The sequence below is a fragment of the Salmo trutta genome, chromosome 9, assembly GCF_901001165.1.
Source record: "Salmo trutta chromosome 9, fSalTru1.1, whole genome shotgun sequence".
In the NCBI taxonomy this organism is placed as follows: domain Eukaryota; kingdom Metazoa; phylum Chordata; class Actinopteri; order Salmoniformes; family Salmonidae; genus Salmo; species Salmo trutta.
The window spans coordinates 22382350-22399182 of NC_042965.1; the positions used below are offsets into that span (position 1 = coordinate 22382350).

Below are 16833 nucleotides of genomic sequence, written 5' to 3' on the forward strand. Positions count from 1 at the left end.
GGAGTGGCTTGCGTCTGGCCACTCTACCATAAAGGCCTGATTGGTGGAGTGCTGCTGAGATGGGAGAACCTTCCAGAAAGACAACCATCTCCACAGAAGAACTCTGGCGCTCTGTCAGTGACCATCAGGTTCTTGGTCACCTCCCTGACCAAGGCCCTTCTCCCCCGATTGCTCAGTTTTGCCAGGCGGCCAGCTCTAGGAAGTCTTGGTGGTTCCAAACTTCTTACATTTAAGAATGGAGGCCACTGTGTTCTTGGGGACCTTCAATGCTGCAGACATTTTTTGGTACCCTTCCCCAGACCTGTGCCTCGACACAATCCTGTCTGAGGTCTACAGACAATTCCTTTGACCTAATGGTTTGGTTTTTGATCTGACAAGCAGTCAACAGTGGGACCTTATGTAGACAGGTGTGCTTTTTCAAATCATGTCGAATCTATTGAATTTACCACAGGTGGGACTCCAAGTTGTAGAAACACCTCAAGGATAATCAATGGAAACAGGATGAACCTGATCTCAATTTCAAGTCCCATACTTGAATTCTTATGTAAATAAGGATTTGTTTATTTGTAATAAGTTAGCATTTTCTATAAATCTTTTTTTGCTTTGTCCTTATGGGTTATTGGTATTCTGTACAGATAATTTTTTTATTTAATCCATTTTAGAATAAGTCTGTTACGTCATAAATATGGAGAAAGGAAAGGGGTCCAAATACTTTCCGAATGCACTGTATATGATTACAAACGTAACATGAAGTGTCACAGACCACAGTTATATCCTTTGTGGCTTAGAGAAGTCCTCTATATCTTTAGCAAAGTTCTTGGGAAAATGCATCATGCTGGTATTGCTGCAGACTACATAGTGCCTCCTTGTGGAGAATTCATTAAGAGAAACCTGCCAATTATTGTATATAGTTCCTAGTTTTCCTACCATTCGAGAACAGAGTTAACTCTAAATGCAAACAGTCAACCAATCACGATGCCTCATAACAGCAATGGATCTGAACTTCTCTTAGCATCAAATAGGAGTGGAAATTTTATTTTCAAAATTGTTCATTACACAACTGTGGGAAGGAAAAGCAATTACAATTTTTAAAAAAGAAACGTGTCATGTTTTACAATACACTGTCCAAAAAAATCAGTCTGTACATCTAAGAAATGCAAAAATAAACGTGCACAAGTCAAAATAACTGAACCAAGGGTAAACAAAACTAAAAAACATAAAACGTTTAACTAGGAGTTGAATGAAACCGCAGAGTATTTCAAAAGCAGTTCTATAACCATTTATAATATGGAATCATAAATTAAAATTTTCATTTTAAAAATCTAATCCTGCGTCAGATGGAACATTTTAATTGCTTTATTTTAGTAGGGTCGGTCTCTGCGTTCCTGGCGATGGTCCCTATGAGAGGAAAAAACAATTTAGTGTCTAACAAACATGCATTAAGTAAGCAAATAATACACTGCTCAAAAAAATAAAGGGAACACTAAAATAACACATCCTAGATCTGAATGAATGAAATAATCTTAAATACTTTTCTTTACATAGTTGAATGTGCTGACAACAAAAATCACAAAAATAATCAATGGAAATCCAATTTATCAACCCATGGAGGTCTGGATTTGGAGTCACTCAAAATTAAAGTGGAAAACCACACTACAGGCTGATCCAACTTTGATGTAATGTCCTTAAAACAAGTCAAAATGAGGCTCAGTAGTGTGTGTGGCCTCCACGTGCCTGTATGACCTCCCTACAACGCCTGGGCATGCTCCTGATGAGGTGGCTCCTGGACAGTCTGTGGTGCAACGTGGCATTGGTGGATGGAGCGAGACATGATGTCCCAGATGTGCTCAATTGGATTCAGGTCTGGGGAACGGGCGGGCCAGTCCATAGCATCAATGCCTTCCTCTTGCAGGAACTGCTGACACACTCCAGCCACATGAGGTCTAGCATTGTCTTGCATTAGGAGGAACCCAGGGCCAACCGCACCAGCATATGGTCTCACAAGGGGTCTGAGGATCTCATCTCGGTACCTAATGGCAGTCAGGCTACCTCTGGCGAGCACATGGAGCTGTGCGGCCCCCCAATGAAATGCCACCCCACACCATGACTGACCCACCGCCAAACCAGTCATGCTGGAGGATGTTGCAGGCAGCAGAACGTTCTCCACGGCGTCTCCAGACTCTGTCACGTCTGTCACATGTGCTCAGTGTGAACCTGCTTTCATCTGTGAAGAGCACAGGGCACCAGTGGCGAATTTGCCAATCTTGGTGTTCTCTGGCAAATGCCAAACGTCCTGCACGGTGTTGGGCTGTAAGCACAACCCCCACCTGTGGATGTCGGGCCCTCATACCACCCTCACGGAGTCTGTTTCTGACTGTTTGAGCAGACACATGCACATTTGTGGCCTGCTGGAGGTCATTTTGCAGGGCTCTGGCAGTGCTCCTCCTTGCACAAAGGCGGAGGTAGCGGTCCTGCTGCTGGGTTGTTGCCCTCCTACGGCCTCCTCCACGTCTCCTGATGTACTGGCCTGTCTCTTGGTAGCGCCTCCATGCTCTGGATACTACGCTGACAGACACAGCAAACCTTCTTGCCACAGCTCGCATTGATGTGCCATCCTGGATGAGCTGCACTACCTGAGCCACTTGTGTGGGTTGTAGACTCCGTCTCATGCTACCACTAGAGTGAAAGCACCGCCAGCATTCAAAAGTGACCAAAACATCAGCCAGGAAGCATAGGAACTGAGAAGTGGTCTGTGGTCACCACCTGCAGAACCACTCCTTTATTGTGAGTGTCTTGCTAATTGCCTATAATTTCCACCTGTTGTCTATTCCATTTGCACAACAGCATGTGAAATTTATTGTCAATCAGTGTTGCTTCCTAAGTGGACAGTTTGATTTCACATAAGTGTGATTGACTTGGAGTTACATTGTGTTGTTTAAGTGTTCCCTTTATTTTTCTCAACAGTATATTTGAGTATGATGAAAGCAGTCCAACATATCCCCTTACCTCATATCCATCTTGCCTGGGGGCCCCCCCATTCCTCCTCTCCCCATTCCTCTTCCTCTGTCCATCGGTGGTCCTCCCCTGCTACCCCCTCGGAATCCCCCTCGGTCCATTCCACCTCGCCCTCTGAAGCCACCGCCACGGTCACCTCCCCATCCTCCACGGAAGCCGCCAGGACCACCGGGCCCTCCTGGTCCGCCACGGTCCATCCCTCTGCCCCCACGCATCCCCATGCCACCCCTGCCTCGCTCACCACCTGAACAAAACCACACAAGGCCCAGTTTAGCTTGCCACCACAGACTATTGTAGACATACATTGTATGCTACACAGTGTAGATCGCTGTTGATATAATTTAGGCTGCTGGTAATGATATAGTACCAGGAAATTCCAAACGTCCAAAGACGACTGAACTTCATATCACGGAGTACTTCACAGGGAGGGAAATATGACTAAACATAAGTGGCATTCCAAGTGAACACAGAACAAGCCCTCCAATGCCAAAGCGTTTCATTACAGTAAGTTGACTGCTGCACATGGATGATTTCATGTTTCCCCAGAGTTGACACTAATCAAGTACAACCGCTAAGCATGGACCCCGAAGTCAAGGTGATAAAACCGGTTTGATTTGGCTGTTTACATTTCAAGCATTAAGATATGAAATAGGGAAGGTAAATCAGCCCTTGTTGCTCAAATAACACTTAATGATTCCTGTCTAGTTATGAATCAGGCCCTGACAATAGCGCTGCTGTGCCGGTGAGAGCCGTACCTGAAGGGGGCCCAAAGCCCTCTGGTTTGGGAGCTTTGCACTGGTTACACTCCATCCTCCAGGAAAAGTTCTGGTTGCCACAGCCCCTGAGAAAGACAACCATTCAGTCAGTACACATTATACACAAAACTATGCGTTTAAAAAAGGTGAAAGGGAAAATACATTTTTCTTGAGGTACTTACTGGCTGGGGCACTCCCAGTCTCCAGCTCTCTGCTGTATGTTGCCACCTGGGCCCCCTGGCCCACCTCTGCCCATGCCACGTGGTCCTCCTCGTGGGACAAAACCTCCACGCTCCCCTCCACGGCCCATCATGCCTAACACCACACACCAGAGGTCGTTTCAGTATTTCACTTAATGGTCATGGCAACGTGGGACAATACCTTCTTGTTCAAACCTGAAAATGTAAGTCTCACAAAAGAAAGTTGTACATTTACCTCCAGGTCCTCCACGGCCCATCATGTCACCCCTCATGGGCATGCCCCCTCTCATCCCACCCATCATGGGCTTACGGCGAGCCATGGACACCTTCAGCCTCTTGCCCTGGTACTCTTTCCCTGTGGAGATCATGAAAAGAAAGAAACAGGAATAAATAGAAATGGAGAGGCTTGAGTTACTGGTAATTTCTTGTATTCTAAAGTACATTTATGCATTCATCTGGACAGTTCAAGGGTAGCATCAGAGAGTAGGCTGATGTAGGTTTAACAGGGCCAGTGAGACCAACCATCGAAGTACTCCACAGCAGCTTTGGCACAGAGGGGCTCCTCGTAGGACAGAGTGGCGTCTCCCTTAGGCTTCCCTGAATCATTGTCTGTGTAGATGTTGATGGCAGGCTTGCCCAACCTCCGGTTCATCTGAACAATAAGAGGGGAATGAATCACTCAAAAGTCAAACCACACCATTGACAGCTATCTGCAGTTGTATTTATTTTTTATTTTTTATATCATTTCTAAACTGTTCAATCCTCCAATTAAAATGAGAACAATACAAGAGATTAGCAGTGGCCATATATAAAAGCATTATTTGGGAAAGACTAAAGGAATGCAGTGTTTCCCCTATTTATTTATGCCGTGGTGGCAACGGTCGCGAAAGGGGGAGGGCACAGCTTGAATCTGTCCGGAATTGGCAGCCGAGAGAAATGTGCCTTTTCTCAGACAATTTCCTGCAGTTCTATACATTTCTCCATGGAGCTGAGAATTCTGTAGTGCGACAGCTAATTTCCTACAATTCTATGCATTTTGCTTAAATATTATAAAACATCCAATGGGGACCCCAATCTGACTTTACATGTACCTTGCGTCAGTAATCGTAATATTAGTTTACACTAAGTGTTTTTCCATCCCAAATGATGTCTTTCATAAAAAAAGTGGTTTTGATTTATTAGGATCCATTTGCGACATCTAGTCTTACTGGGGTCTGAACACACAATGAAAAGACATTAGACAGAAGAATTTACAAACATTTAAAAACATTAACATGTAGTGTGTACATACTGTACTTACACACAACAAGTATGGGAGAGAGGCATTTTGCGGCGTTGCTCCATTTGTTTTTTGAAACCAGGTTTGCTGTTCACTTGCGATATATAAGCTGGAAAACAATTCTATGTACTCATGGCTCTGTATAATACTATACATTTCATTGAATTTGTTCTGGACCTGGGGACTGAAAAGACCCCTGGTGGCATGTCTGGTGGGGTAAGTGTGTGTATAAGTTGACTATACGAACAATTTTGAATTTGAAAAATACATTTTTGTGGCAACAATTTAGCAGTTGCGGTACACCGCTGCTAGATGAATACAGGGGAACAAATGGAATGTATGAGACCTAATACAGGTTTAAATTGTAATTATTTCGTTTCAGAGCATATCCTCACCCTTATAGGTCCAGGGTGTTTGAAGAAAACAGCCATCTCCTCTAGAGTTGCGCTTTCCGTGAGTCCTGTGATGTAGATGGTGCTGTTCTCAGAGTCATCCTGCTCCTCAGGGCGCCCTGAACAGACAGAACTTCTGTTTAAAACAAGCCTGAAAACACTGCCACTAAACTGTCCTTCATGTCAGATTCATAGCATACGCCATTAAGCAAAGACACTTCAAGATGAACGCAACAAAGGCTTTCAGGTGGATGCAATACTGCCAAATGAGTAAGATAAAACGCTGAAAGTTTGATGGTCAGTTGGTGTCTACTTACCCATGTCACGCTCTGCCCCGTTGTTCATGGGTCCTGTTGTCCACCAGGCAAGGTAGAGAGAAAAGGCAAAGAAAAGTCAGTTTGTGCCACCCAAGTCCACTGCTGAAGAGAATTAAGTGACAACCCAGACACACTCCTCCAAAAACAAAGGTGTCAGACATTTGGGAAAATTGAAAATGGTACTGTGGTAAACCATGTTTCCCTCTTAAGTGGAAGACACTCAGTAACCAGTATATTAGGAGTCCACCCCATTCACAAAAATGGTTCGCTCCTACAGACAGTGAGTCACGTGGCTGTAGCTTGCTATATAAAGCAGACAGGCAAAGAGGAATTCAGTTTCTGCTTGATTGAACATTAGAAATGGGCAAAACGAGTAACCTAAGAGACTGACCGTGGTATGATCGTAGGTGCCAGGTGCACCGGTATCTCAGAAATGGCCGGCATATTGGCCTTTTCACGCACGACTGTCTAGGGTTTACCGAGAATGGTACGACAAATTAAAAACATTGGCGGCAGTCACGTGAGCGAAAACAGCTCGTTGAGGTCGAAGGAGAATGGCAAGAATCATGCAAGCTGACAGGCATGCCACAAACAGGCAAATAACAACGAAGTACAACAGTGGTGTGCAGAACGGCATCTTGGAACACACAACTAGTGAGTCCTTGTCATGGCTGGGCTATAGCAGCACACGACCACACATTGCCAGGTCTGACCAAACCCAGTTCCTGCTGCATCATGCTATCGGCAGTCAGGATTTTGTGTAATCAACATGAGTCCATGGCCCCAGCCTGCCTGTTGTCAACAGTACATGCTTGTGCCAGTTGTCGTGAATGTTTTCCTGGCACACATTAGGTCCCTTGATACTGAGCAATGTTTCCCTGCCCCGAAGAATTCAGGCATTTCTGGAGGCAAAGGGGGGTCCGTACTAGATGGGTGTACCTAATAAACTGGCAACTGAGTGTATATTGATGATGTAAAATAAAACCTCAGACCCTTCCGTATAAAAATGTGTGCCATAAGAAAAGTTCTTATGCCACCACAGTCCCAAAAAATACCAGGAGTTTGCTCCATGAAATTGTAAATGCAAAACCATTTTTCAAAACCCGACACGTTTCTTAGCAGCAGGCATTTGTCATTAACTTGTCATTGTAAAATAAGTACCTTGTTTTTAAAGGTTACCTTAAGCAGTGAGTGATAAACCAAAATTAGTTAAAAGTACCCTTTTCCAAACAGATGTCTCAGAGATTTTAAACTGGATCCCCCTCTATTTCCATCCATCCTAATAGCCACCTATATAGATATTTGGCTACCCAAAAAACGCTACACACACACACACCAATGTAATGTAAGGGCCTAGGTAAATGCTCAGAGCGTACATGCTCTAGTAGGTAAAGGTCTGGAGTGGACTAGCCAGTGTAATACTCGTTAACTTACCACCAGGCTTATTGAAGCCACCTCTGTCTCCGGCGACGCTATGGGGGAATAAATGGAGATATGAAGGCGATTTCCCTTTTAACAGCCACTTCCATGTCTGGAGCCTCGTGGCTCGTTTGGGGAGGTTGACGGACACAGTTCTGACTAGCTCATTTAACAACCCCCCAACATGCCTATACAGTCTATGCAATCCAGTTAATTGGGAATTAAGGTATTAACAGCAACTACGTGGCATGATTCCTTTACTAAATGGCTTCTTAATGACAGCATTCAATAGCAGATACTGGCTAGTTTGGAGGTAGCCATGGGGTGCTAAATCTGTTATGTTTGGGAAATATGGGACAGAATCCCAGGTATTTGTTACAAAGGAAAACGATTTCAGATGCATTCCATATGTAGACAAATAAAGGCTAAATGTCTAGCCTGGAAATAATACAATGCTTAGGAGAGAACTTACATTTACAGTTAAATATGTGGATTATGCATTATGTCCACTTTACAGTTGAAGCAACCAGCTATACAAGTAAAAAAAAAAAAGATTTATTTCAGTTGTCAAATGCAATGGATCTGAAATATTACAAACAGGTGATAGCCACCTTTTGGGGGAGAAAATAAAAATAAATAAACATCCATGTACATTTTACAAAGATGATTTGAAGTTACACAATTCTAATAAATACAGAATTTAATTTGACCAAGTTACAATGTTAAGATGTAAAAGTAATAAGTTACATTTGTATAGAACAATTATAATTTGAGTTTCCCAGCACTCTTTAGACAGCACCATCCTCATCTCTTGGATTTAAGGCAGAACCCAAATCTCTGTGGTTTAACCCCCTTTGCTGTTTAAGATGCTGGCTCTTTAGTGAGTACAGGCACTTTATAGAATATAGCTGGGTTTACATGGCTCTCACTGTGTTACCTGTAGCGTAAATGTGACAAAGCATGTTAAAAAAGGTGTTCATTTGATTAAACAAAACATTTGTAATCCAAAACACATTTCAAAAACACACATAAGGGGGTGGCTTTCCAGACAGATTAAGCCTAGTCCAAAGGCTAAAAAGCATTCTCAGCATTCTTTTCAGGAGACTAGGCTGAATCTGAGTCTGGGAAACCGGACCCAAAACATTTTGAACAAAAAACTATCCTGTATGAAAGTAAATGAATGAGTAACATATGGATGACAAACGCTACATTTCTAGACTACTTTAACCAACGTCAGCTGAGAGCTAGGGTTGTGATATATACTTTCAACTTTAAAATAGGACTAATTCAATAACATCTAATTGAGGTAAAAAATGTGACATGTAATTAATCAAATATTGTGCTGTTGGCAGAGCAGTATTATTCACTTTGATTATCCTTTTAGGGCACACAGCCATGTACTGAATAACCTATTAATGTAATATAAGCCTAGGGCAAAACACAACTGAACACGATAGGAGTCTGGTGTGACCTAGTGATCGTGGTTTTTTGTTACAGGAATATTACCTTGAGCTGTCTAATACTCAATGGAATCAACATCGACTCAAACTCTCGAGGTCCTATTATAATGCCGAGAAAGCTTTAACCAAACATGAAAGGCTACAGGTGGCAAGTACGGTACCAACAACCTATAAGGGGGATAACTTTAGTTCTGCATGGATGTGCCCTGAAGAAATGTTTTTATCGGTTTTCACAACAACAAAAAAACTCAATGTGCATTGACCTCAACTTAATATGCAAAAAAAATCATTAGAATAAGCAACCAATGCATCTTGCTTATTAAACAAAGTTATTTTAAAAGACCTTCCCCGCAGGTCATGAGCCAAAAATCATCCCTTAAATGGCCAGAAATGTTGTCCAGAAATTACCTCATTGGACAGAAAGGGGCACACCTCCCAACACCAATGTAAAAAAAGATTGTATTTTATTGCAAAGGTTTGCTAGCTTAAAGATAAGAACTTTGTGGTTTGAAGAAGCAAGTCATAGATTAATGTGAAATAATACCTTTATATAAACAATAGTCAACACAAGCCAAAACCTAAAATTATCAGTTAATTTAACTCAACTTCCATAGTACATACTCCGAAATACTGTACCTTCTGGATCAGCTTTTTAAAAGGAAAACCAGAGGATGGATTAAATACCCCTGAAAATGATACCTTCTTAAACCATCTTAAAATGTATTTAACATCAAAGCAATAATTTTAGACGGTGAGGTGTGCCCACAGCAGTGACCCTGTGAAGCCTTGTGAATAGATTTACCATAATCAATGCTATGGATGATATGCTGCGGTACCGCAACAAAGGATATGCGATTGAATAGTTTACGAGTCCAGCTCTCTGTTCACACGTCAGTCCCAACTCTTTGATTCATTAAAACATATTCCCTTCTTACCTTTGGCCACTATGGCAGGGCTGAGAGTTAGCACCCATTTATGGAGGGTCCCTTCATCTAACTTTCTGTATGCATTAAATCTTTAATTTTACACAAAGGTGAACAGTTTTGACTTTCCCCACTAATAGATTTGTTGTCTGTCATCCTTTTATAGGGTTATATCTCGGGGGCCCACTTATGTTTTAGGGCACTTCAGACTCAGCCCTGCTCAGCCTTGACACAGCACTTGTAAGAGTGGATGAAGGTTAAGTTAAGCAATAAGGAGAGTCACTTACCCCATGCCTCCACGGCCCATGCCCCCACGGCCCCGGCCACCGTGCATCATGCCGCCCCTGTCATAGCCATCCCTGGGAGGCCCACGGCTCTCCCCTGACCCTGGGAACCCAGCAGGCTCAGAGCCAGAGTAGCCAGAGCTGCCTCTGCCCTCCTGCCCATAGTTATCTACAGAATAGCATAACAAGGTTAGGGGAAAAGGAGGGGACATCACATGACTATGACAGTAAATAGCAGGTAGGCATATTGCAATGATGGTGTGGGTGTTGAAATAGCAGGAGACTGATGCTCTTACTGTAATGGCTTGACTGGTTGTAACCACTTTGAGGTCCACTCTGTTGTCCATACTGGCTGGCTGCAGGCTGCCCATAGGAGCCCGAGGCCTGAGGGGGATAGCCCGCAGCAGGAGCCTGTTGCTGCGGTGGGGGCTGCTGCTGCTGGTATCCACTCTGCTGCTGCCCATAGCCTCCCTGCTGGGCCTGGTACCCACTCTGCGGTGCGGCATATCCCCCTGGCTGAGAGTAGCTGCTCTGACTGTAGCCAGCGGGCTGGCTGCTGGCACTGTAACTAAAGTGATTAGGGACAGGCAGGGATCGAACGGGTCAAAGAGCGCTACATAACTATCTCTACACAGTAGATGGTTCTTATAGGTTGACAGCTGCAACTTGTCTTCTACTGTGAACAATCATTAACAAAATATTGTGTAACATCCACTGGACAACGACCTCCATTACACCCAGATGGATATACTACAAAGCAAAATCAATGCGTTAGCCAGCAAACTTTGATAAGCAACCAGAAATAACTACTGATTTTATGATGAATTAAAATAGCTAAACTTAGATGTCTTTTAGTTTGTTCAATCAATTAGACCATGCCCATTTCAAACGCAACTTTTTTTATTTTACATAAGTTAAGAATATTTGGGCAAGTTAGATGGCTAACTCCTTGATCCTGCTTTGTAGTATACCCTCAGGTCTTAATATAACACTAGTTAGCCTACCTCTGAGGTGCAGTGGAGGCAGGCTGCTGGCTGTAGCCAGCGTAGGCAGACTGGGCTGCATAGCCTGGCTGGGATGCATAGGTTGGCTGAGAGGCAGCGGGAGCAGCAGCAGCAGCGCTCTCATATCCACTGGCTCCATAGCCCGCGGCGGGCTGGGAGTAGCCATGGGCACTGGGCTGGGCAGCAGGGTACCCAGCTGTGGACAAAGAGGAGATAGTTTAACTAAAACCAAAATGCTTTAGATCGATAATTCCAGGTACACACCGTTGGGATTTTAGACCAGAGGCTGAACTACCCAAATGAATGAAGCAATCTGTTGCTTATTTGGATCACTCTATACTCAGGACTTCAAAAACAAAAGTGCCCGTGAGGCAAACTGACAAAGAATATTATGGCACAGAAGAATACCATTGTTTGATTAAGAGTATTAGAATAAGTGTTAGATAATAATATTATGAAGGGACTATCGTCTTGTATCACTAACATGTCTGTCACAATCATGATTCAGGATGAGTACATACAATGTCAAAGAAATCTAGCATGTCCAGGGTTCATCTAGTCTACTCACAATACTATAGTCTACTACATATGATTCTAAATACAGTATATTATATGGATCACTCCATCAAGGCATTGAAGACTTAGCCTAAATGCCATGAAATGGATGGAGATGCATGAAAGGGAATCTGTGTCAAACCTGTTTTACTCCCAGCTGGAACGTGATAGCAATAGAGGAGAAAATGTTCACATTACATGAGGTCAATGGTTAGAGGCATTTGATGGACAATTCTCACTCCCGTCCCCCAAAAAAATACAGTTGACCAAACATTTTGGTCTCTCTGGAACTGACCTGATGCTGGTTGCCCATAGGAGGAACCATACTGCTGCTGTGTATAGCCGCCAGCAGAGGGTGCTGCCTGAGGGTAACCAGTCTCAGCTGCAGCTGGTTGGGCATAGGACCCATATGCTTGCTGGCTATAACCCTGCTGAAATAGAAAAGGCCATAAGCTATTAGTCTATAAAATAATAAGTCTGCTTTCCCAAGGTACAAGTTTTCCTGCGCTTTAGATCAAGCTGTATGAAAACATGTCATGAGATCTGGGCATAATGTGGGTCAGTGACCATTATTCCAGTTTGAATAATTTATAAATGACTTCTAATAAAACTCACCTGGGCAGACTGTCCATAGGCCTGTGAGGGCTGAGCAGCATAGGATCCATACCTGCAGGGACACAAGATCATTCAGTACCCATCTCTGATGTTGGTGTCTTAATAAATCATAATGAATTTACCTAATTACACAAAACACCCATCCCACTGCATTGATTTGAATAGTCATATCCTGGTAGCACAATACCCATGTAGAAAGACTTACCCCTGCTGGGCACTGGCCTGGTTGTAGGAACTGTAATCTTTAAAAGAAAATAACAAAATAAATGACAAGCCTAGGCCTAACTTTCAGCAACAGTCCTAGTATCAAATTCAGTTTGGGACTCGTGAGATGGAACTGCTCGACAATAATATTGTGTAAACATTTTTCATTGCCAACAACGGCACACAATGGAAAGTATTTCAAATTCAACGGACCTTGAAAATAGGCAAAGCACAACTGCTATTCCCTCTATGCAAGGTCCGACTAGAGGCCGTTTGCCGGCGTTGTGTAGTGGAGGACATCCCGCCTTTGCTTGTATAACTTCGGTAGCTAACGTTAGCAAACTTTTGTTTTTTTAAAACTAGCCACACGTTTCAATTGGCAGACAAAGAAACGACGTGCGGCTAGATTAGCAAGGCCGCATGACCAACGGAATTGCATACGCACAGGCACGAATTAACAAAGCAGATAAACGTGTGTGGTGAATTTGTTCCCTTCGCCCGGCATCGTGGCTAGTTAGGGCCTACTGCCCTAGATTCTACCTAAGCTAGCTACAGTAGTAAACTGGTCAATTCACCAAACTGGTCAATTCGGCTGGCTAACTACTAACGTTAGCTAGCTTAGTAGCTAGCTACCGACTAGTGTACAGATTTAAACGTTCGCATTAGATTTCAATGTTGGATAATACAATTGATGTAACTATGCAGAATTACATACAACTTTCTTTCGATATGCAACAATAAGTAATGCATTTGTGCAAAATTAGAAAATAAAAGACTGTTAACGAAACCCACCAGGAGCTGACGCCATCTTCGTTTATTCGTTTAGTCAGATAATGGCGCATGCGCGTAAAAGTAGACGAGCCTCTCTGGCAAAGATGTTCGGTAAGCGCTATCCTGGATACTACGGATGTCCCTACCCTAAACCCTAATCTTAACAATAACCCTTACCTAACCTTAACCGTTACTTTAAAAACGCACTATGTGGTTGCTAAAATTCTATTAGTTCGCCCTCAACGTGATCAAGACAAAGGAGATGATCGTGGATTGCATCACTACAGTTCCTGGTTCGAATCCAGGCTGAATCGCATCCGGCCGTGATTGGGAGTCCCATAGGGCGGCCCACAATTGGCCCAGCATCATCCAGGTTTGGTCGGGGTATGCCATCATTGTAAATAAGAATTTGTTCTTAACTGACTTGCCTAGTTAAATAAAGGTAACATTTTAAAAAAAGAGGGCCAAGCATTTCCCCATTCTCATTGATGGGGCTGTAGTGGAGCAGGTTGAGAGCTTCAAGTTCCTTGGTGTCTACATCACCAACAAATTGTCATGGTCCAAACACACTAAGACAGTCGTGAAGAGGGCACGACAAAGCCTATTTCCCCTCAGGAGACTGAAAAGATTTGGCATGGGTCCTCAGATCCTCAAAAGGTTCTACAGCTGCGCCATTGGGAGCATTGTGACTGGTTGCATCACTGCCTGGTATGGCAACTGCTCGGCCTCCGACCGCAAGGCACTACATCCCAGTACATCACTGGGGCCAAGCTTCCTGCCATCAAGGACCTCTATACCAGGGGGTGTCAGAGGAAGGCACTAAAAATTGCCAAAGACTCCAGTCACCCTAGTCATAGACTGTTCCCTCTGCTACCGCATGGCAAGTGGTACCAGAGTCTAGGTCCAAAAGGCTTCTTACAGCTTTTACCCCCAAGCCATAAGACACCTGAACAGCTAATCAAAGGGCTACCCAGACCGCTCTTTTACGCTGCTGCTACTCTCTGTTTATTATCTGTGCATAGTCACTTTAACTCTACCTACATGTACATATTACCTCAATTACCTTGACTAACCGGTGCCCCCGCACATTGACTCTGTACCTGTTATTTTACTGCTGCTGTTTAATTATTTGTTACTTTTATTTTCTATTTTTTACTTAACTTTACTTTTACTCATTTAAATTCAAACTTTAAAAAAAAATGTTTTAATTTAAATTGTACCTTTATTTAACTAGGCAAGTCAGTTAACTAGGCAAGTCAGCTTTGTCGTGCCCTCTTCACGACTGTCTTAGTGTGTATGGACCATGATAATTTGTTGGTGATGTGGACACCAAGGAACTTGAAGCTCTCAACCTGCTCCATTTCAGCCCCGTCGATGAGTATGGGGGCGTGCTCGGTCCTCCTTTTCCCGTAGTCCACAATCATCTCTTTTGTCTTGATCACGTTGTGGAAGAGGTTGTTGTCCTGGCACCACACGGCCAGGTCTCTGACCTCCTCCCTATAGGCTGTCTCATCGTTGTTGGTGATCAGGCCTACCACTGTTGTGTCATCGGCAAACTTGATGATGGTGTTGGAGTCGTGCCTGGCCATGCAGTCATGAGTGAACAGAGAGTACAGGAGGGGACTGAGCATGCACCCCTGAGGGGCCCCCGTGTTGAGGATCAGCGTGATGGATGTGTTGTTACCTACCCTTACCACCCTAGGGGAGGCCCGTCAGGAAGTCCAGGATCCAGTTGCAGAGGGAGGTGTTTAGTCCCAGGGTCCTTAACTGAGTGATGAGCTTTGAGGGCACTATGGAGTTGAACGTTGAGCTGTAGTCAATGAATAGCATTCTCACATAGGTTTTCCTTTTGTCCAGGTGGGAAAGGGCAGTTTTGAGTGCAATAGAGATTGCATCATCTGTGGATCTGTTGGGGCAGTATGCAAATTGGAATGGGTCTAGGGTTTCTGGGATAATGGTGTTGATGTGAGCCATGACCAGCCTTTCACAGCACTTCATTGCTACAGACGTGAGTGCTACGGGTCGGTAGTCATTTAGGGAGGTTACCTTTGTGTTCTTGGGCACAGGGACTATGGTGGTCTGCTTGAAACATGTTGATATTACAGACTCAGTCAGGGAGAGGTTGAAAATATCAGTGAAGACACTTGCCAGTTGGTCAGCGCATGCTCGGAGTACAGGTCCTGGTAATCCGTCTGACCCTGCGGCCTTGTGAATGTTGACCTGTTTAAAGGTCTTACTCATATCGGCTTTGGAGAGCGTGATCACACAGTCATCTGCAACAGCTGATGCTCTCATGCATGTTTCAGTGTTACTTGCCTCGAAGCGAGCATATAAGTAATTTAGCTCATCTGGTAAGCTCATGTCACTGGGCAGCTCGCAGCAGGGAAGCCCTTTGTAGTCTGTAATAGTTTTCAAGCCCTGCCACATCCGAAGAGCGTCGGAGCCGGTGTAGTACAATTCAATCTTAGTCCTATTTTGACGCTTTGCCTGTTTGATGGTTCATCGGAGAGCACAGTGGGATTTCTTATAAGCTTCAGGGTTAGAGTCCCGCTCCTCTAAAGCGGCAGCTCTACCCTTTAGCTCAGTGAGGATGTTGCCTGTAATCCATGGCTTCTGACTAATGTGTACCCCCGCACATTGATTAATGTGTACCCCCTGTATATAGCCTCGTTATTGTTATTTTATATTTACCTTTAAAAAAATGTTTACTTCAGTTTATTTCGTAAATATTTTCTTAACTCTTATTTTTCTTAAAACGTTATTGTTGGTTAAGGGCTTGTCAGTAAGCATTTCACAGTAAGGTCTACACCTGTTGTATTTGGCGCATATGACCAATACAAATTTCAGTTTGTGTGTGAAAATAAGCAAGTGTAGTGTAGAGAATCATTGTACCATCTAAATCACAGGAAGTTGGTGGCACCTTATTTTGGAAGGACGGGCTAGTGGTAATGGCTGGAGCGGAATCGGTGGAATGGTATCAAATACATCAAACACAAGGTTTGATGCCATTACATTCGCTCTGTTCCAGACATTATTAAAAGCCATCCTCCCCTCAGCAGCCTCTATAGATCTAAACCCAGGTGAAATATATTTTCCATATTCAAAGTATTGTATTTTCAGTTGTTTGAAGCTGGTGTACAAAACGGAAAGTAAAAAGACAATAAAACTACACTTTTCTGCATAATGCTGCGTTCAAAACAACTGATAAAAAATGTTTTAATACATAATTTAAGTTTATGTATTTTGGTGGAACATTAAGAATCATCATGTATCATTATGATCACACTTTATTATAATTATATGATATAGCCTATATGTAATTATATAGCCTTTAAATAAAACAAAATTAACTTAATCTGGGCCTATCAGCTCAACATTCTCAATAATACACTCTAATGGACATTTAGTAGAATGAAACCAGAAACACCTTACCCCTCAACAATTTCAATGACTGTTTTATTGTCACCAGAGTCAAATACAACAAAATAAACCTTTTTAGTCGTCATACACATGTATGGTTATGAACCAAAATAAAATAAAATCTAAATGTAATTGTCACATGCGCCGAATACAACAGGTGTAGACCTTACTGTGAAATGTTTACTTACAAGCCCTTAACCAACAATGCAGTTTTAAGAAA

At 43.2% G+C, this 16833-nt stretch overlaps 1 protein-coding gene across 5 annotated transcripts; it reads right to left on the reverse strand.

The window, feature by feature from the left end:
* Positions 1-1003: 1003 nt before the first annotated feature.
* Positions 1004-13280, reverse strand: LOC115200196 (RNA-binding protein EWS). 5 transcript variants are annotated; one of them, XM_029763044.1, is made up of 17 exons: positions 13215-13280; positions 12424-12460; positions 12219-12270; positions 11899-12031; positions 11746-11760; positions 11049-11244; positions 10341-10612; positions 10048-10213; positions 7393-7430; positions 5959-5991; positions 5645-5760; positions 4493-4622; positions 4206-4325; positions 3953-4085; positions 3771-3856; positions 3007-3259; positions 1004-1398 (listed from the first exon to the last, which is right to left on the reverse strand). In XM_029763044.1, the coding sequence occupies exons 1-17, from the start codon at positions 13228-13230 to the stop codon at positions 1362-1364; spliced, it is 1833 nt and encodes a 610-aa protein (XP_029618904.1). In that variant the 5' UTR covers positions 13231-13280; the 3' UTR covers positions 1004-1361. The 5 variants fall into 5 exon arrangements, with proteins under 5 accessions (XP_029618904.1, XP_029618905.1, XP_029618903.1 ...); XM_029763045.1 differs by having other exon boundaries at positions 10341-10606; positions 11899-12034; XM_029763043.1 differs by having other exon boundaries at positions 11899-12034.
* Between the last annotated feature and the right edge of the window lie 3553 nt (positions 13281-16833).

Bases quoted from the DNA above. Each gene is read 5' to 3' on its own strand.
- LOC115200196 (XM_029763043.1), bottom strand. The intron at 10,613-11,048 runs GTAGGCTAACTA...TAATCACTTTAG, and splicing joins GCCTCCACTGCACCTCAGAG to TTACAGTGCCAGCAGCCAGC. The intron at 3,260-3,770 runs GTACGGCTCTCA...GGTTTTGTTCAG, and splicing joins GGGCTTTGGGCCCCCTTCAG to GTGGTGAGCGAGGCAGGGGT.